We start from the raw sequence: 20,758 nt of genomic DNA, 5'->3' as shown, positions 1-20,758 counted from the left end.
GCTAATGTTAACTTTACCTTATAAGCGGGAAAAAAAGAGATGTGTGAATGCTACATTACAGTATTGGATGTGTTGTGTCACTTTTGCAAAACGGATGTACTAATTGTAAATTTTTTTTTCACCTTGCTCAGGTTCTCTATATCTAATTCTATAAACTTGAGGGCATAAATTGACTAATCTTAATCATGAACCTACCCTATGAAAACCAAGTTTTATTATTATTATTATTATTATTATTATTATTATTATAATTATTATTATTATTTAAAAACCAATATATAGGTTAGGAAACAAACCCAAACAAACCTAATATGCAGGGGTTGGCACCCTATGGGATGCGGCGGAAGTGGAAGGGGCGAAGTAGAAGATCGGGACTATTTAACCTTCGTCAGGCTGCATAATTTTACAATGTTGACAGGCTGCAGAGGTACAATTGTACCTTCATATATACCTCCACTGTGATTTGGCCAATATATTGTGGACCAAAAGTGCAGAGATGTCACGAAATTTCAGCCCTCTACGGCTTTTCGACAAAAGATATTGCAATTTTAAAAATGGGTATAGTTACAATTGTACCTAGTCAGGCGGACAAAGGTCAAATAGAGGGGCTTTTATCTGACGTTATGCGTCATATAAGAATCGGAACACTTTATTTATATCGGGCCTCCTCCAGAGGGGAAAAGGAGGATCTGGAAGCCGGTATAGAAAGGCTTATCCACACTATGGCGCGGATTCAGGAGCAGCAGAATGTGGCAATGGGGGAGCTGCTGAAGCTTCGGGACATGTGCCAACATTTGCCGGCGGGGCCAAAATAGAAACCAAGTGTCTGAACATTTTTTGTTGTGTGTTGTACAGCTAAAAAAAGTTTGTTAATTTAAACATATATATATCCCACCAATCAAGCTTTTGAGAGTGAAGTTACATGACAAGTTTTTATTATGAACCAATTCTTAACAACATTACAAGTTGGAAACGGGAACATTGTGTCGCATTGGTGTCTTATATTCTATAGGGCTGTGCTGCATTCCATTCCATGGTCCTGTGCTGCATAATATTCTATGGGGCTGTGCTGCATTATATTCTATTGGGCTTATCTGCATTATATTCTATGAGGCAAAGACACAGCGCCGCCACCACGAGGCATCCCAGTCAGCGCAGTACTGGCCCCCAGATTGTCCTCCGGGCTTTTCTCCTTTCGGAGAATTTGTCCCCAGACGAGGTCTTGCCACGTAAGGTTTTCAAAAACACGCTTAAGATTGCCACTCACCGCTTCTATACTGTGTTATTATTATTATTGTGTTATTAATGTTCGGTTTTTATTCTTTCTCAACAACAGAAGCCGGCAGTGTGACCATAATTAATTAAACCAATATTTTTAAACTTTGCATCAATTTTCCATGTTTTATTTTTAGAAATGTACGTTTCTTGGTTACGTGAATTTATGCCCTCATACAGTGCTGTGGACCCATTTTGTCTCAGTGATCGAGACACACCAATCAACCAGTCGAGATTGAATTTCAAGGAAAAAGTTTTATTAAACACAGTATAAATAACAAGAAAATAAAAAAAAATGGAATGCATAAAAATTTATTTAACGAAATTTATAAAATCACAAATCGTGATATGCCAAATCTTCAGATCCATAACTTTGGTGCCTGATGGGCGAAGCCATCTGAGAAGGCATTGGCGTGTAGGAGTTAGGGGGTGGCGGACCAAAGTGGGAAACGGGGAGATTTTGCCGTCTTGGTGTGTGTGCCCAACCATTGAAATATGAGGACTCTGTCCGCTGCATTGGCCGTGAAGACACCAAACGAGTGTGCTCGTCCAAATTGCCATCTGAACCCTTGTGAACCGCTTCCAAAATTAGACGCTCGGTTATTGTTCTTTGTCTGTCATCCATTTTGGCCAGTTTGTCCACTATATAGTGTCCAAAACCCTGCATCGCAGGGCTGACACTGTTTGTTAACGCCTGTTTTGCCAGGCTCACCAGTTCATGGGAGACGTCTGCGGTGGCCTTACGTTTCCGAGAACCTAGCCTCCCTTGAGTCCTGGCAGGTGCAGCCTCCACAAATTCAGTCGTTGAGCTGTCCTGTGCACAGTCCTGTGTACTGTCCTGTGCACTGTCCTCCTGGGGAGAATACAAAAAAAAGTTAGTAACCCGAAAACCAAAAGTCTTAACACCCTAACCGCATCCAAACTATATATTCGTATTCATGCAATAATGTTATAATAGATTTTTAGCTTAGTAATATTATTTAACATTCCCATTTATTTATTACTTTGAACTACACTGTTCTGACTGCAAGGGGAACCTGATGAATATGTAATTGCCGAATAATCTCACCAATAATACTTATCTGCAGCTGGAAGCGATACAATTGTAGAGATGGTATGGTTTATGAATTTTAAGAAGGTCGCCATTAGATACTTATGAAGGTTGCGATATAATACTGTAATGCGACAGGGTTACTTATGCGTACATGATTTTGTAATAACTAAAAAATTGATGGGATAATCAGAAGGATAAAACCGAAAATGCTGATAAATTAGATTTAATGATACGACACATTGGTGAACCTGTTGTGAAAAGAGGTACTTACTTGTTGCCATTGAGAGTCCTGCTCGACGAGGTCCGGTGATACAATCTCTTCCGCAGGTGCAGGTGCCAACAAGTGTAGACACGTGGATGTCCGTGGAACCTCTTGGTCCCTTAGAAAATTCATATGTTCAAAGTACCAAAGCCTTGGCACGTAAACATCTTCGGTCGAAGTTCCGGACCTTGTAGTGTGAAGGACCTTATTTAGCTCCTTCCTCCACACTGTGCGTAGCGCCTGTATTTTTTTCTTTATCACTGCTTCGTTTGCTATCTCTTCCGGAGCATGGAGCTTGTAAAAGTCAATGAGCTTAGAATAACCCTCCTTCCTCTTTTCCCTGTTGCAGTACTCTGGAGATTTAATTTTCCAGAGGCAGGGAAAAGAGTGGTAGATTTCAATGAAATCCCGGATGAATTCAACACGATTTGACATCTGGAAAAAAATAAAAAATAAAAAGTTAGGCATTTGATAGAGTCCTTTAAACACTACTTTTACCTGTGTACCACCCGCTTCAGTACAGCAGCCGCACAAAGCACTCATGGCGACCATACCTAGTACCATCTGCCACGCTGTAGTCAACCAGTCACAACCAGTCACAACAGCGTCCCATTCGCTTGCTTCTGCGGCGGAACGAAGCGCTCATGCCGACCATACATTGTTCCATCTGCCACGCCCTAGGCCACCATAACCCAAAACAACCACCCGCTTCAGTACAGCTGACGCACAAAGCACTCATGCCGACCATACATTGTTCCATCTACCACGCCCTAGGCCACCATAACTCAAAACAACCACCCGCTTCAGTACAGCTGACGCACAAAGCACTCATGCCGACCATACATTGTTTCATCTACCATGCCCTAGGCCACCATAACCCAAAACAACCACCCGCTTCAGTACAGCTGACGCACAAAGCACTCATGCCGACCATACATTGTTCCATCTACCACGCCCTAGGCCACCATAACTCAAAACAACCACCCGCTTCAGTACAGCTGACGCACAAAGCACTCATGCCGACCATACATTGTTCCATCTACCACGCCCTAAGCCACCATAACTCAAAACAACCACCCGCTTCAGTACAGCTGACGCACAAAGCACTCATGCCGACCATACATTGTTCCATCTACCATGCCCTAGGCCACCATAACCCAAAACAACCACCCGCTTCAGTACAGCTGACGCACAAAGCACTCATGCCGACCATACATTGTTCCATCTACCATGCCCTAGGCCACCATAACCCAAAACAACCACCCGCTTCAGTACAGCTGACGCACAAAGCACTCATGCCGACCATACATTGTTCCATCTACCATGCCCTAGGCCACCATAACCCAAAACAACCACCCGCTTCAGTACAGCTGACGCACAAAGCACTCATGCCGACCATACATTGTTCCATCTACCACGCCCTAGGCCACCATAACTCAAAACAACCACCCGCTTCAGTACAGCTGACGCACAAAGCACTCATGCCGACCATACATTGTTCCATCTACCATGCCCTAGGCCACCATAACCCAAAACAACCACCCGCTTCAGTACAGCTGACGCACAAAGCACTCATGCCGACCATACATTGTTCCATCTACCATGCCCTAGGCCACCATAACCCAAAACAACCACCCGCTTCAGTACAGCTGACGCACAAAGCACTCATGCCGACCATACATTGTTCCATCTACCACGCCCTAGGCCACCATAACTCAAAACAACCACCCGCTTCAGTACAGCTGACGCACAAAGCACTCATGCCGACCATACATTGTTCCATCTACCATGCCCTAGGCCACCATAACCCAAAACAACCACCCGCTTCAGTACAGCTGACGCACAAAGCACTCATGCCGACCATACATTGTTCCATCTACCATGCCCTAGGCCACCATAACCCAAAACAACCACCCGCTTCAGTACAGCTGACGCACAAAGCACTCATGCCGACCATACATTGTTCCATCTACCACGCCCTAGGCCACCATAACTCAAAACAACCACCCGCTTCAGTACAGCTGACGCACAAAGCACTCATGCCGACCATACATTGTTCCATCTACCATGCCCTAGGCCACCATAACCCAAAACAACCACCCGCTTCAGTACAGCTGACGCACAAAGCACTCATGCCTACCATACATTGTTCCATCTACCATGCCCTAGGCCACCATAACCCAAAACAACCACCCGCTTCAGTACAGCTGACGCACAAAGCACTCATGCCGACCATACATTGTTCCATCTACCACTCTCTAGCCCAACACCCACAACAGCGTACAATCCGCATCGCTTCAGCGTCGAGTACGAGACGCTCATGCCGTGTGTTTTTTTTTACATCGCTCCATCCACTACGCCCAAGCGGTCATTTCATACCTCGAAGCTGTGGTGCCAAGTGTAGAATGCTCTGTGAAACTGCGGTGCCAAGTGTGGAATGGCCTGGGAAACACTAAAAGCGACGTCCAGGTCCACCAACTGTGCAAGTACAAAGTGAAGAAAGTAAATTTTTAAACTGTGAGGTGGTGTCGGGAACAATAGTGGTCAGGTGACAAATTTTCCAACCAATTGTGTGCACATAACCTATGGCCTATCAGCACACTCTGTAGCAGCACTACACGCCCCTAGTGAACGTCACGCACAGATAATTCAATTAAGTGCTCTGAATTGTCTCTGAATCGTCTTGTGTGACATGACCAGTACGACTGTCCCATACGACTTCTACATCGCAAATACGTCACAAAATTATCGCTCCAGCGCCGTGAATTGCACAGTGTGACCGCAGTATACGACGATGGAACGATTCTCGTGCGACGCTGAAACGTCACAGATCGTGCCGTCGTAGCGATGAAAATTTCACTGTGTGATAGTACCCTTAGACTCAAGTTACACTTTGCCGATTCAAACACTAGTGATCCACCCCCTAGTATTACAGACGACTGACTCCTTACTTCAAGGAGCCTAGGCCTGAGGAACAAGAGTAATTATAGACCTCCAACAGGTTCCCCGGCACTAGAAGCATTCATCTCTTTTGTGAATGACTCGTTTCACAAATTAAGGGATGACTTTGATAGAGGCAGACTACATGCTCCATCTAACCTTACTGCCCTGGATCAACAAGCGCTCAACTCCCTACAGGCAGACAAGGACATAATAGTTAAACCAGCCGACAAGGGGGGAGCTATAGTCGTACTAGACAAGTCCGCATACAGACAAGAGGTCTACCGCCAATTGAACGACCGCTCCATCTACACACCCCTAGAGAGGGACCCGACCAACATTACCAGAGAACAAATACAAAATACACTTACCAAATACAGAGAATTAAAAATACTGGACCAAAAAACATGTGAATTTCTAACTAAACAAAATCCCATCACGCCAGTCTTTTACGTACTACCAAAAATTCACAAAAGCTTAGCCAACCCACCAGGAAGACCCATAGTGGCTTCAACAGACTCAATTCTCTCACCCCTATCCAAATATTTAGAGAAAATCTTGACACCCATGATCAAACAAACTCCCTCCTTCCTATTGGACACGGGAGCCTTTTTGAACTCATAGAGGAGCTTAAAAACATCCCATCAGAGGCTTATCTTGTCACATTTGACGTAAAGGACTTATACACGTCCATACCACACGTGGAAGGCATCGGATCAGTAAGGAGGTTACTGAGTACCTCTGACCTAGACCCCGATCAGGTCAACCTCTGCTGTGAGTTACGGTCTCTGGTACTCACTAAAAATTACTTCCTATTTGAGGACAAATTCTACCTACAGAGGAGAGGCACCGCGATGGGTAGTAACGCTGCGCCACCCTACGCAAATGCCTATATGGCGGATTACGAAACCAGCACCATTTATGTGAATGACCTTTTCCGCACACATTCCGTAGTGTGGAAAAGGTACATTGACGACATATTCTGTATCTGGATTGGCCCCGAAACATCACTGGTATCCTTCTTTGGATTCCTCAAGACTTCCTGGCCAGGCCTGGATTTCACTATCACGTACGATCAGGACCAAGTACATTTCCTAGATACCACAATTCTCAAAAATAAAGAAGGCAAACTCTCCACAGATTTACACATCAAACCAACAGATCGTAATAGCCTATTACACTATGACAGCTTCCACCCCAAAAAAATGAAAGACTCTATCCCAAAATCCCAGTTTCAGAGGGTCCACAAAATAGTCTCTGACAAAGATTTACAAATCAAACGGCTAGAAGAGATGCGGACAAAATTTCGAGAGAGGGGATATCCCCCGCATACCCTGGATATCACTACTACAAATCCTTCCGCTATCAGGAAGAGAGATACCAAACACCGCATTCCCTTCGTCCACAACTATCACCCCCTGGTTTACCTACTCCACAAGTCAATTAGACGCCATTGGCACATCCTAGGAGCAGCTCACCCAGGGGTCAAAGAATTTGTTGAACCTTTCCTCCCCTGCTTCCGTAGACCGCGCAACATACGTGATAAGTTGGTAAGAGCAGACATAGGGAGTTCACAATCTATACCCAGACAACGTTTCCTTACCAATCCAAGGACAGGCACATTTCCATGCCTACAGTGCATACAGTGTAACAACATACAAAGAGGCACGACTGTATACCATCCACATAATGGTAAGGAATACCCCATTAAAGGCTTCTTTACATGCGATTCGGCATATGTAATTTATTTAATTAAATGCCCGTGCGGACTTTATTATGTGGGGGAAACAACTCAACCCATCAAGCAAAGGATCTCGAAGCACAAATCCACGATAAGATGCAAAAACACCTTACTACCTATTCCCTATCACTTCATCACTCAGGGCCACACCATTGCCCAGCTAAGATTTCAAGTGATTGAGCAGGTAACACCACCACGTAGAGGGGGTGACAGGATAGGCCTCCTAAAAAAGAGGGAGGCCTACTGGATACATGAATTACAGACTTTAGCCCCAAGGGGCTTGAACAGAGACTACGACATCCAATCCTTCCTCTCTTAATGCATGATGAACTGAGTGGATTGTGCTCATCTAATATCTCTAATGTGACCCTTATAATACCATCTTTGATGTAAAGTATTGCGATATAATATGCTGATATTAATCTGTGATTTCCATTCTAATTCTATTATCTCTCTTTCACAGAGTCGGCTTTATTAATACTGACTGGAATATAGATCACCCCTGCTAAAACTCACTGCTAATGGTCACCAAGAACGATCACGTTTCACCACTTGTCAGCTAGAATGACTTTTCACCACTTTGGAGGATCTGATCTTGCATCTCAGAATGACAGGGCACTTCTTCACTGCGCATGCCCGCAGTGGAACGCATGGCCCCACCCACTCTAGCAATAGTGGAACGCAACTTAGCCATACCCACACCGCCAGGTCACTTCCGGTCAGGCACTTCCGGTAGCGCGTCTTTGAACGCGCACATAAATGGCATTAACACGGCAGCTTCCCCACACTGAGGACAAGCGGTGGACACCGCGTCCGGGACAGGAACACCTTAGGTAAGCTGGACACATCATGACTAGTGTTGAGCGATACCGTCCGATACTTGAAAGTATCGGTATCGGAAAGTATCGGCCGATACCGGCAAAGTATCGGATCTAATCCGATACCGATACCCAATACCAATACAAGTCAATGGGACTCAAGTATCGGACGGTATCCCTGATGGTTCCCAGGGTCTGAAGGAGAGGAAACTCTCCTTCAGGCCCTGGGAACCATATTAATGTGTAAAATAAAGAATTAAAATAAAAAATATTGCTATACTCACCTCTCCGACGCAGCCTGGACCTCACCGAGGGAACCGGCAGCGTTGTTTGCTTAAAATGCGCGCTTTTCCTTCCTTCCGTGACGTCACGGCTTCTGATTGGTCGTGTGCCGCCCATGTGGCCGCGACGCGACCAATCACAGCAAGCCGTGACGTAATTTTCAGGTCCTTCTAGGCATTCAGTATTTTAAAATTACGTTCCGGCTTTGTGATTGGTCGCGTCGCGGTCACATGGGCGACGCGACCAATCAGAAGCCGTGACGTCACGGGAGGCAGGAGACGCGCGCATTTTAAAATGCGCGCGTGTCCAGCCTCCCGTGACGTCACGGCTTCTGATTGGTCGCGTCGCCCATGTGACCGCAACGCGACCAATCACAAAGCCGGAACGTAATTTTAAAATACTGAAGGACCTGAAATTACGTCACGGCTTGCTGTGATTGGTTGCGTCGCGGCCAACATGGGCGACGCGACCAATCACAAGCCGTGACGTCACGGAAGGAAGGAAAAGCGCGCATTTTAAGCAAACAACGCTGCCGGTTCCCTCGGTGAGGTCCAGGCTGCGTCGGAGAGGTGAGTATAGCAATATTTTTTATTTTAATTCTTTATTTTACACATTAATGTTGTTTCGATACCGATACCCGATACCACAAAAGTATCGGATCTCGGTATCGGAATTCCGATACAGCAAATATCGGCCGATACCCGATACTTGCGGTATCGGAATGCTCAACACTAATCATGACTCACGGAGCACTTCCCCCTGAGCGTTATCCCAGGTCTTCGGTAGCAATTTCATTTCTCCCCACAGTGCCTGACTGACGCATAGCCTGTAATCACCACTTACAGATACTATAAGGGGTATGTTGATCTTTATTACTACCTAAATGTGCGCTACCACATGCTTAATTAGTCTGAGATTTTGCATACATACTTACAGGTCCATTCATCCCCAAAAAATTCATCTACTAGACATTCTCTCTGTGAGAGGGTAGGTCTTCTTTTTCCTTTTTTTTCTTTTTCCTTCCCTTCTTATAATTTCACTCCAACGGTCACTATGAAATAATTCCCTTTCACCACTAGTGCATGACTATTGGCACGTTTCTTCATAACTGCATTTCACTAGAGACTGGTAGATTCAGTACGTGGTTATCCTCTGAGCAGTTACAATTTTTCAGCCAATTGTATTTACATGAGACCATTAATTGAATGTATTTATTGTATATACTTTATTTATTTCATTATTTATCATTTTTGTTTAGTAAATTGAAGAAGGTCTATGACCGAAACGTTTGTATGTACTCTCTTTATTAAACCACAATAGCATCTGATCACGTGTGTGCCAAGTTACTTTACAAGATTATATGGTTTGGGCAACTACTTGCACACCACCCACAATAGTAGTGCCTACGGTTATTTCTTATAGTTTTACATAGATGACACCTGTCCACACGGGTCCAGGGAGGCACGGGGAGAGAAGAGGGGATTTTTTTCTCTTGTTTTGATTTAGGTCATATTTGCTGAAGGAAAAATGTTTTTTTTTTTTTTTTAAATTATAGGGATTTATTTTTCTATAGTGCTTTGATACTTCATGGGTTATCTTCACCAAAATGGTATCATTAAAAACGTCAGCTCGGCACTCAAAAAATAAGCCCACACCCAACCTGACTTCACGATAAATGGAGACACTATGGGTATAGGAAAATGGCACGCTTTTTTTTTCTTTTTTTTTTAACAAACTTTTTTTAAAAAAATGTCTCCACGTAAATAAAGAACCTAGACATGTTTGGTGTCTGAACTCGTAAAAGTGAGTATATTCATGGTCTTGGAGGTGGAGAGATCGTCAAGAATAGATTTTTTTTAAAGGTAACATGTCAGCAGTTTTGGCCGATATAAGATACGGCCACCGCCTTTCAGGGCTTATATACAGCATGCTATAATGCGGGGCGGTCTGGCCCCATGGGTGTCGCTGGTCTTGGTCTGGCACCTCCCATCTTCATATGATCGCCGCCCTCCTACTTGCTTCTTGTGGATGATGTGACCCTGCATCACTCACACAGGCTCCCCCACATCGCTCTCCTGCACAGGTGTACTTCTCTGCTCTGTTGTAGGCAGAGCAAAGTACTGCCGGAAAAGTTCAAAGAGCCCCGGCACTAGCCGGGGAGCCTGTGTGGATGATGCAGGATGGCGGTGATCATAAGAAGATGGGAGGTACCGGGCCAAGACCAGCGACACCCATCGGACCGGACTGCCCTGCAGGGGAGTATAAGTTATTTCTTTATCACCTCTCATTGGGGGACACAGGAACCATGGGTGTATGCTGCTGCCACTAGGGGGCTGACACTATGCAAATAAAAAGTTAGCTCCTCCTCTGCAGTGTACACCCCACCGACTGGCATTATACTCTTCAGTTTTAGCTTAGTGTCAGTAGGAGGTGGACACGGGTCTTTCGTTAGACCCTTATCTACCTCAATGTGTGTCATTTCTTTTCATGTTTTTTTCCGTATGGGATACAGGGTGAACAGTCACACCTGTATTCCCACAAGGCAGACTATGAGTACGGCGTGTACTGCCACCCTGTATCCTCATAGATCCCTCTCCAGGAGCAAGAGCCTAGCACACAAGCGTGCTCAGAAGTCCGGTCCCGGCTCCATCCCTCACCCACTCGCCCACCAGAGCCTGTCGGTTGGAGGAGACGAGGACGTCCACCTCCAGCTCCACGGACGTCTAATACTTTCCACGTTTTAAGGTTAGTACCGGTCGGCGTGGGATGATAGGTGAGTATTTTTTTTCCCCTATCAGTTTCTCCTTAGGGGGCCTCTGTGGACTCCCTTCCTTTCCTGCGACCGCATATTTACTCTTGCGGCGCCTTACAGGCAGCCGCACTACTATTACTGCGGCCGCACTTCTATACTGCGGCCGCACCTTTTTCTGGCTGAACCCCGCAGCAGTCTGGGCGACAGTCCTATCGTTTGCACGGGGCCCTGATGACCAGCCGCGCTGCTCGGCGGCCGCATTTTAACAGGCAGTCGCACTGCCTTGCCTGCGGCCGCATCCTTTCTCTCTGCGGCGCGGCCCCCTACAGGCAGCTGCGCCGTTTTCCCCGGCGGCCGTACCTTTCGGAGCTGACTCGCGGCCCGTGGTCCTCTCCAGCGGCCGCCGGCTTCTAATATAGGCCCCGGCTTTTCCTGGGGCCTACTTCCGATGCCGCGCTCCGCCCACTTCCGTTTTCATCGGGCGGCCTTTCTCCCGCCCGACAATCTCTGTCCGGCGCCATCTTGGCTGACTCCGCCCCTTCCTCTACGCCGCTGCCGGCACATTCGGAGCTGGATCCTAACCCACAGAGCGCACATTCCTGACCTGACCCCCTTCAGCGGTCACCATCTGCGCGGATTCAGCAGGGGCTCGTCTTCTCTCCGGAGATCTACCGCAAGCTGGACAGCTTCCTCCACCTGGTATCCGTTTTCTCGTCTGCCGTGACAGCCCCCTCTGCCCCACTGTCCCCTAACCCGCTGACATTTTCTTCAGGGACCTCTTCAAAATGTCTAACTCTAAAGGGGGCCGCTCTCATCCTCCTACTTCTTCTGCGCCACCCTAGCCCATTTCGGGTGGCTGGTCAACCGGAAGAAGTCCTGCCTTATTCCCTCTCAGCGCATCATCTTTCTGGGCATGCTCTTCGACACTCGTCAGACCAAGGTCTTCCTTCCCAAAGACAAGAGATCCACCCTTTGTCGGGACATACGTTTGCTCCAGGGCCCTCGGCCTCCCTCCCTCCGATCGGCCATGAAGGTTCTGGGGAGGATGGTAGCAACAATAGAGGCGATTCCCTTCGCCCAATTTCATTCGCGACCCCTTCAGCAAGCCATTCTGTCTCAGTGGGACAGGTCCGTCTTCTCCCTGGATCGTCCGATCCGACTTCTCTCGGGTCAAACGATCCCTCAACTGGTGGCTGACGTCACCTCTCATCTCCCAGGGCAGGTCCTTCCTTCCAGTTCACTGGCAAGTGGTGACGACGGACGCCAGCCTGTTCGGCTGGGGTGTGGTTTTTCGCCACCTGACGGTTCAGGTTTGGTCGGCGCAGGAGTCATCTCTGCCGATCAATGTCCTTGAGATTCGGGCCATCTTTCTGTCCCTCCGCCACTGGGAAAGGATTCTCAGGGGCCTGCCAATCCGAATCCAGACGGACAATGCCACGGCTGTGGCGTATGTCAACCATCAGGGGCGGACTCGGAGCCCCTTGGCCCTGGCCGAGGTATCCAAGATCCTCCTTTGGGCAGAGGCAACGGTTCCGGTGATATCCGCGGTGCATATCCCCGGCGTGGACAATTAGGCTGCCGACTTCCACAGCCACGAGGGCCTCGTGGCAGGGGAATGGTCCTTGCATCAGGAGGTCTTCCATCAGATTTGTCTTCGATGGGGGACTCCAGACGTGGACCTTACGGTGTCTCGAATGAACAGGAAGGTCCCGCAGTTCGTCTCCAGGTCTCGCGACCCTCTTGCAGTGGGCGTCGACGCTCTGGCCATTCCTTGGTCACAGTTCGTGCTACCCTACCTGTTCCCACCACTTCCATTACTTCCCAAACTGTTGAAAAAGATCAAAGCGGAAGGGGTGCCGAGTCATTCTGATTGCCCCGGATTGGCCCAGGAGAGCTTGGTTCACGGAGCTCGTCAACCTTCTCGCGGACTCTCCCTGGCGCCTTCCAGACAGGCCCGATCTGCTGTCTCAAGGTCCGATTTGCCACCCAAATTCTCGGTCGCTCAGTTTAACGGCGTGGCTGTTGAGACCGCAGTTTTAAGAGCGTCCGGCCTTTCGGACCGGGTGATTCTCACCATGATCCAGGCTCGGAAGCCTTCATCTTCCAGGATCTACTATCGTACCTGGAAGGCCTACTTCCGTTGGTGCGAGTCCAACCGCGTTTCATCTATGTCCTTTTCCCTGCCTTCCATCCTGGCCTTCCTTCAGGCAGGACTGGATTCGGGCCTTGCTCTTAGTTACCTAAACGGCCGGGTTTCTGCGCTTTCCATCCTTTTTCAGAAGACTTTAGCTTCTCGGCCACAGGTTAAGACTTTCCTTCAGGGAGCAGCCCATGCTGTCCCTCCGTATAGGGCCCCTGTGGACTCATGGGATTTGAATCTTGTGCTGGACATTCTGAGGGGAGATTCCCCTGTCAGTCCTATCTTGGAAGGTGGCTTTTCTTGTGGCCATCACTTCCATTTGCCGCGTTTCCGAGTTGGCGGCCCTGTCCTGCCGTCCTCCGTTCTTGGTCATTCACCAGGACAAGGTGGTCCTCAGGCCTCCGCCTTCTTTTCTTCCTAAGGTGGTTTCCACCTTCCACCTCAATGAGGACATCGTTCTACCTTCCTTTTGTCCATCTCCGACTCATCCTCTGGAGCGATCGTTGAACAAGCTGGACCTCGTCAGGGCTGTGAGGATCTACCTGGATAGAACGTCCACTTTCCGGAAGACTGACTCTCTTTTCGTCTTTCCTGATTTAAAAAGAGAAAACACGGTAGTTTGACAATAAGTGGCTTCACCCTACCATTATCCACGAGTGGAGAAAAAGTTTTGGTGTTATCATTCATATTCTCTGAAAAAAAGGACAAGAAAGCAAAAACTCTGCCAGGTTATGTAAACTTCTGAGCACAACTGTATATAACCCCCTGACTCCCCTTTTATACCCTCCAAAAACTTTTTCATGGTCTCCCACTCTGTATTGTTATCCTGTCAGTCCGGTTGGCATACTTTGTGCTCTTTATCCCTCTTCTTGGCTCCTGTTTCTGTCCTTCTCTTATTGATGTGGATGACTCTTCCTGCGTCATCCATATTGCTTGGTGAAAGCTTGCGGCTGCACACTCTGCTTTCCCCTACTGTGAGCAGAATCAAAAACATAAGTGCGCATGCGTGCAGTAGGACAAAACCTAGTGTGTGAGTGTGACTTGTCTGCGCAGGCGCAAGATTTCACCCTGCAATGTTAATGATGCAGGAGGTGTCACCCACGTCAATCAATGCAGTAGGATGACTATCCGCAGCTGGGAGGAGGGTAGGAGAGCACAGAAAGGATGCCTATCTAACTGGACAGACAAAGTTAACATACAGTGCAGGAGAACTCGGAAAGGTTTTTGGAGGGTATGCAGGATGGTGAGGTTGGAGTCAGGCGGTTATGTAACCATTTATGGAATGCTGCTTAGCTGATTAAGGTGACAGTTTTAGTTTATGCAGTATGTGACAAAACTGGTGACAGGTTCCCTTTAAAAGCGTTTTTAGACCAAGTACATTTTAATTAATAGACCTTGGAGTAAAAATAAGTTCCACAAGTCGATGTGTTAAAAAAAAAAAAAAATAAATAAATAAATTGGCTGTGCTGAGATAATCTTATACATGTGCCCCTGCTGTGTACTGAGTAATGGCTGTGTAGGACCTTGGTCTTACCGTACCGCAGCTCCTGGGCATGGGAGTACACAAGAAGTGACAAATTCATTTTTTTGGCAGCTTTAACTTGGAAGCCACATGTTTTTATATCTGGAATTTAAAAGATGTCGAAAAGGACACTTCAGGGAAAATGTCACCGGCGTTTCTTGAAATCATCTACTGGGTTAAAACTATGCGTGTATGTATACAGTTGTTTAAAAGATGTCATGGGCAAATATCCTTAGGTCTATTAATTTTGTTTTTTCAAAAAGACTTTTTGAAACCATTTTTTTTTCTTTTAACGCTATTTACATCTTGCTAACATCCCTCATACATGTATGGAACATCAAGCAAAGAGATATCGCCAAGTGCCTTATGTATGTGATTGAGGCCTCTCGAAAGAGCTTGTGCCGTCAACAGCAGAATGACTATGCTAAGGCTAAGTACACATTTATGTTCGGCAGCCCTGCATAGGGCTGCGTACTTTTCCCCTTCATATCCGCACAGCTGCGCATGCGTCCTGCGTACCTATCTTTAACATTGGGTACGTAGGGACATGCGTTTGTCTGCAGGTGCGTCGTTTTGACGTGTCCACCGACCTCACTGGAACGCATGTTAAAGATACGGTAGGTACGCAGGACGCATGCGCAGCTGTGCGGATATGAAGGGGAAAAGTACGCAGCCCTATGCAGGGCTGCCGAATGCAAGTGTGAAACAGGCCTAACAACTGACAACCATTGCGGACATTTAATCACTCTGCCACTTTTGGTGACAGCAGCATCTAGATGGTTAACAGATTGAGGAGGCGCCCTCTTGAGCCACATCATAGTGCCCTCATAGTTGCCACGGCAACTGAGTCCCTTTACTTGGCCTCCGGATCTGCTGTCTTGTATATCTTGTTATGCTGACTTGTATATCTTGTTAGGCCCTGGGCTTATTCAGACGTCCGATTTTCATGTGCAAGTGCTGTCCTTGTTTTTCACGGATGGCACTCATACCGGTGATAGTTTATGGAGCCATTCATATGTTGTTTTTGTTTGTTTGATTTTTTATTTTCTCCACGCACGTTAAAAACAGACCACATTAATCTGTCCATTTTCTTGCACATGGTAAAATTGGCCGTGTCAATAACAGGTCTATTACCCTGCAATACATAACTATTGTAGGGAGATTAAACCGGTGATCCCATAGTGGAAATGATGTTTTATATTAATACAAGAGTAAACGGAAAGGTTCACATAATTGTAATTACGTTGTCTAGAATGCCCCGAGCTACAAAAACAGTCCCATTATTTAACTCGTACGGTGAACACCTTAAAAAAAACTTGTTGAAATTATAGCGCTTTCATCATACATATTGTACAGCAAACGATGCAATAAAAATTAATGATAAGGTTGTAAAAAAAAAAAAAAGTTATTAGTATCACTGAGCACACTCTTATTAAAAAAAAAAAAAAAAAGCCTTCATACTGTTCTCTTGTCAAAAACAAGTTTTATAGCCATCATAAAATGGTAACTCAACTATTTTTTATTTTTTTCATTAGTATTTTAATGTGCAAAAGTAGTAAAATGCAAACCTGTATAAATGTGCAGTGACTGTAATCATACAGACATGGAGAATAAAGTTGTTTTGGCACTTTGTGCACATGGGGAATGGCACGCAGAACAAAATCATTCATGAATTGCAGTACTTAATGTTGTTCACTGTGATAGCTCCGAGGAGGGAAAAAAAAATACATGTTATGTGGTCTAAAATGGTACCAATAAAAACTTCAAACTCCTCCTGCAAAAAAGTGCTGGAAGTTATTAATCAGAATATAGGAAAATATATCTTTGCACTGTGTTAGCCGGTAGATGGAAAAATAAGTTTTCTAATCAGAATATGGTGATGCAAAAGCATATAGGGTCATTCCACATCAAGTGGACCAGTTTTAAAAATCGTCCCCACTCGACCGTCTCCGATTTTGCTGAAAATTTATAAGGATGTACATGTATGTTTGAAAAGAGGTTCTGTAAATTTTTAGGGCCAGATCTCACATACATTGGTCACTGTTGACCTTTCACTGGAGGTTCCACCAAGCCTGCGGCTTCAGCTAAGAGATTTGCTAACTTTGGCACATAGCCATTAGAGTTCTATACTGGCTATAATGCTGAAATTTGGCATACTAGCTCAACTTTTGCTGCTTAACACGATAAAATTATTACCGGCTATGACAAAACAATATTTCAGCCGCAATATTGTGTCAAAGTAGCTTGAAAAACGTGTCGCATAAAATTTATGCCAAACTTTGCCCCTATATAACTCAAGACCAAAAACCAATAGTAACTGGTGCTTTGCCCTGTACACCAAACATCTACATGACTTTGCTTTGCTGCAATATCACGGTCAAAGCATATGTATTTGTGGAAATATTCACACCCACATATGATAAACTTTAAAAAAACGAATTTTACCTATTTTTAGGCCAAATTTCCCAAAAAGGGTACCCCTAAAATATATTACTTCTGATATCATTAGAAAGAGCACATTTTTCTCTACAATGATCATTGGGGTTTTTTTTGGAGTCTCTCCGTTTAAGAAATGAAAAATGCCACTGAACATGGTGTTATTTATTAATACGCAATGAATGGTAACTGCACTATTCAAACCCTTGCGTTGGTCCATGGTGGTTATACCACAACCAATTCCCTAAGAATTGGTATTATAATCCTATTAAGAATTGTAATAATGCTGTCTTTCGAGAATTGGCAGCCCCATCGCCTAGGAGCCATGGCCGATAGCCGTGCAAGGGGACCCTCGGGCGGCCTCTTTATCGCAGGTTCCGAAGCCTGAGGGTGGGTGTCTTTGCCTAGGATCCCAAGCCTAATATTGGGTATCTTTTGTTGGTTCCCAACCATAATGTTCAGTCTAAGTGGTCTGGAATTGTTGGTGAATTTGCAACATAATCGGTTCAGAGAAGCTGCATTGTCGGCCCATTGCTGTTGCAGCTGGTGCTGGAATTATTGCAATGATTGACTGCTCGGGAATCCAGCATGTATCATTTCTCACAGGCCAGTGAAAGAAGCTGGCTGGTCCATGAGGATGCATAAAATTTATTAATGCATCATGCTCGTCGACTGAAATTTCAGAAATATTTCCAATCCACCAGTTCCTATCGTAAATGCAGGCAATGTATTGCCCTGGCTAGAGGTTTGCAATTGGCACAAAAGGAATTTCTGATCTGACAGATCTATCTACATGGGCAATGAAAGATGATGGGTCATCTGACACCCTTGAAATGCGAATCTTTTGGTCATCAATTGGCACACACTGGTGATTTTCTCTTGTTCCAGCAATTGTATGTCCATCTTTGAACCTTTCCTCTTGAACTACCCGTATTTCGTCAATTTTTTATTTTGGAACTTGATTCCATGCAGTTGCTCGTTGCAAAAGTTGAATAAATCCACCGGGGTCAGTATTTGGTTTTTAGTTGGGCGTTGAAGACTGGCACGAGCTGCCAACCTCTTTGCTGTCCCTCCAATCACATCACAGGGCGACTTTCCATGACTGGTACCAAAAAAAATTCCATTCAGCGCTGATATTGAAGTCAGCATTGTGGTGGCACAAGTTGAGAAAAATTGTGAAATTTTTGTACTGGGCTGCAGATCCATCGCTGAAGTAGTGGATATGACGAATCCCATAGATGAGAGTCTTGAGATACTCCACAATTACTGTTAAGAAAGTGTGGACTGCAACTGTGTCATGTCGTGAGCAATCACTGATTATACACAAGCTGATGTTCTGCGCAGCTTCACCATTTAACTCCTTGAAGTAAATTACAAATGGGTGTACTGTAGCTTGACTATTTTCCCAGTGGAAACCTTGAATGACATCTTGAACAATAAATGAGTAATTTTCAGCAAAGTCCATAAGGATCACAAGCTCTCCAGGTCTCACATTTTCCTTCAGCGATTTCAGATAGCAACTTTGATGCTTGGCGATGTAGTGATGGCTACAAAGTTTAGAAATTTTCAAAACCAATTCTTCAATGAAATCTTCTATAGTCAGTTGTTTGGTATCAAGCGTGTCTCGATCAGTGTGAATCCATTGTTTGAACTCAATAATATCTTCAGGGTCACTGTTGACAGACACATTGACTAGAAATTCTTTTAAAACTTCAGGACCCGGGCATTTATCACAACGGCCAAGCATACAGTCCTTGGATTCAATTCCACAGACCATTTTGCATATGAGCTCTTTGTAGTCATCATTGATTGGGCATGCTGCAAGCATTAGTTTGACATTTTGGTGAATGGTACTCACACAAACGGAATGTGTTCCAGCAGATCCAACGGTTACGCACTTTGGCCGAAGCTCTCAAAACTTGGAAAATCCAATTTCAGGGCCATTCCGATCCCGATAGGCAACAAACATTTCCCTCATATTGCTCAGTAATAGTCGCTTTTAATAATAGCGACTAATATTCGCTAAGGCTATATCAGACGAATTTCGGTGTCTCTGAACAAATGGTCAAACAAGCTCGAAAGCTTAAATGTGAACATGGGATCTTAGCCTTACCTAGAATCAAGTGTGGCAAGAAACTTTCTGAGGAAGTGAAGAAAAAGGAGCAGGCATTTTTTGAGGATGATGAATTCAGTCGAATGTGCCCTGGTAAAAAAGACTATGTATCAGTGCGAATAGCAGGTGAAAAAAAGCAGATGCAAAAGTGACTTACTGAGCAATATGAGGAAAATGTTTGTTGCCTATCGGGATCGGAATGGCCCTGAAATTGGATTTTCCAAGTTTTGAGAGCTTCGGCCAAAGTGGTGCGTAACCGTTGGATCTGGTGGAACACATTCCGTTTGTGTGAGTACCATTCACCAAAATGTCAAACTAATGCTTACAGCATGCCCAATCAATGATGACTACAAAGAGCTCATGTGAAAAATGGTCTGTGGAATTGAATCCAAGTACTGTATGCTTGGCCGTTGTGATAAATGCCCGGGTCCTGAAGTTTTAAAAGAATTTCTAGTCAATGTGTTTGTCAACAGTGACCCTGAAGATATTATTGAGGTCAAACAATGGATTCACACTGATCGAGACACGCTTGATACCAAACAACTGACTATGGAAGATTTCATTGAAGAATTGGTTTTGAAAATGTCTAAACTTTGTAGCCATCACTACATCGCCAAGCATCAAAGTTGCTATCTGAAATCGCTGAAGGAAAATGTGAGACCTGGAGAGCTTGTGATCTTTATGGACTTTGCTGAAAATTACTCATTTATTGTTCAAGATGTCATTCAAGGTTTCCACTGGGAAAATAGTCAAGCTACAGTACACCCATTTGTAATTTACTTCAAGGAGTTAAATGGTGAAGCTGCGCAGAACATCGGCTTGTGCATAATCAGTGATTGCTCACGACATGACACAGTTGCAGTCCACACTTTCTTAACAGTAATTGTGGAATATCTCAAGACTCTCATCTATGGGATTCGTCATATCCACTACTTCAGCGATGGATCTGCAGCCCAGTACAAAAATTTCACAATTTTTCTCAACTTGTGCCACCACAATGCTGATTTCAATATCAGCGCTGAATGGAATTTTGTTGGTACCAGTCATGGAAAGTCGCCCTGTGATGGGATTGGAGGGACAGCAAAGAGGTTGGCAGCTCGTGCCAGTCTTCAACACCCAACTAAAAACCAAATACTGACCCCGGTGGATTTATTCAACTTTTGCAACGAGCAACTGCATGGAATCAAGTTTTTTTTTGTTCCAAAAGAAAAAATTTACGCAATACGGGTAGTTCAAGAGGAAAGGTTCAAAGATGGACATACAATTGCTGGAACAAGAGAAAATCACCAGTTTGTGCCAATTGATGACCAAAAGATTCGCATTTCAAGGGTGTCAAATGACCCATCATCTTTCATTGCCCATGTAGATAGATCTGTCAGATCAGAAATGCCTTTTGTGCCAATTGCAAACCTCCAGCCAGGGC

The 20,758-nt window shown here is 45.3% G+C and overlaps 2 protein-coding genes across 3 annotated transcripts in view; one reads left to right on the top strand and one right to left on the bottom strand.

Moving 5' to 3' along the window:
- The window catches only part of SAMHD1 (SAM and HD domain containing deoxynucleoside triphosphate triphosphohydrolase 1), a 610,883-nt gene that overhangs the window by 36,259 nt on the left and 553,866 nt on the right, over window positions 1-20,758 (top strand). The window lies entirely within an intron of this gene.
- On the bottom strand, window positions 1,392-2,749 carry LOC143769057 (uncharacterized). The gene is made up of 2 exons (XM_077257643.1): window positions 2,601-2,749; window positions 1,392-2,128 (listed from the first exon to the last, which is right to left on the bottom strand). The coding sequence occupies exons 1-2, from the start codon at window positions 2,721-2,723 to the stop codon at window positions 1,610-1,612; spliced, it is 642 nt and encodes a 213-aa protein (XP_077113758.1). The 5' UTR covers window positions 2,724-2,749; the 3' UTR covers window positions 1,392-1,609.

The sequence above is a fragment of the Ranitomeya variabilis genome, chromosome 4 (assembly GCF_051348905.1).
Source record: "Ranitomeya variabilis isolate aRanVar5 chromosome 4, aRanVar5.hap1, whole genome shotgun sequence".
NCBI classification, from domain to species: Eukaryota; Metazoa; Chordata; class Amphibia; order Anura; family Dendrobatidae; genus Ranitomeya; species Ranitomeya variabilis.
Note: the sequence above shows the minus strand (reverse complement) of the source record. Positions and strands in the feature narration are given on the sequence as shown.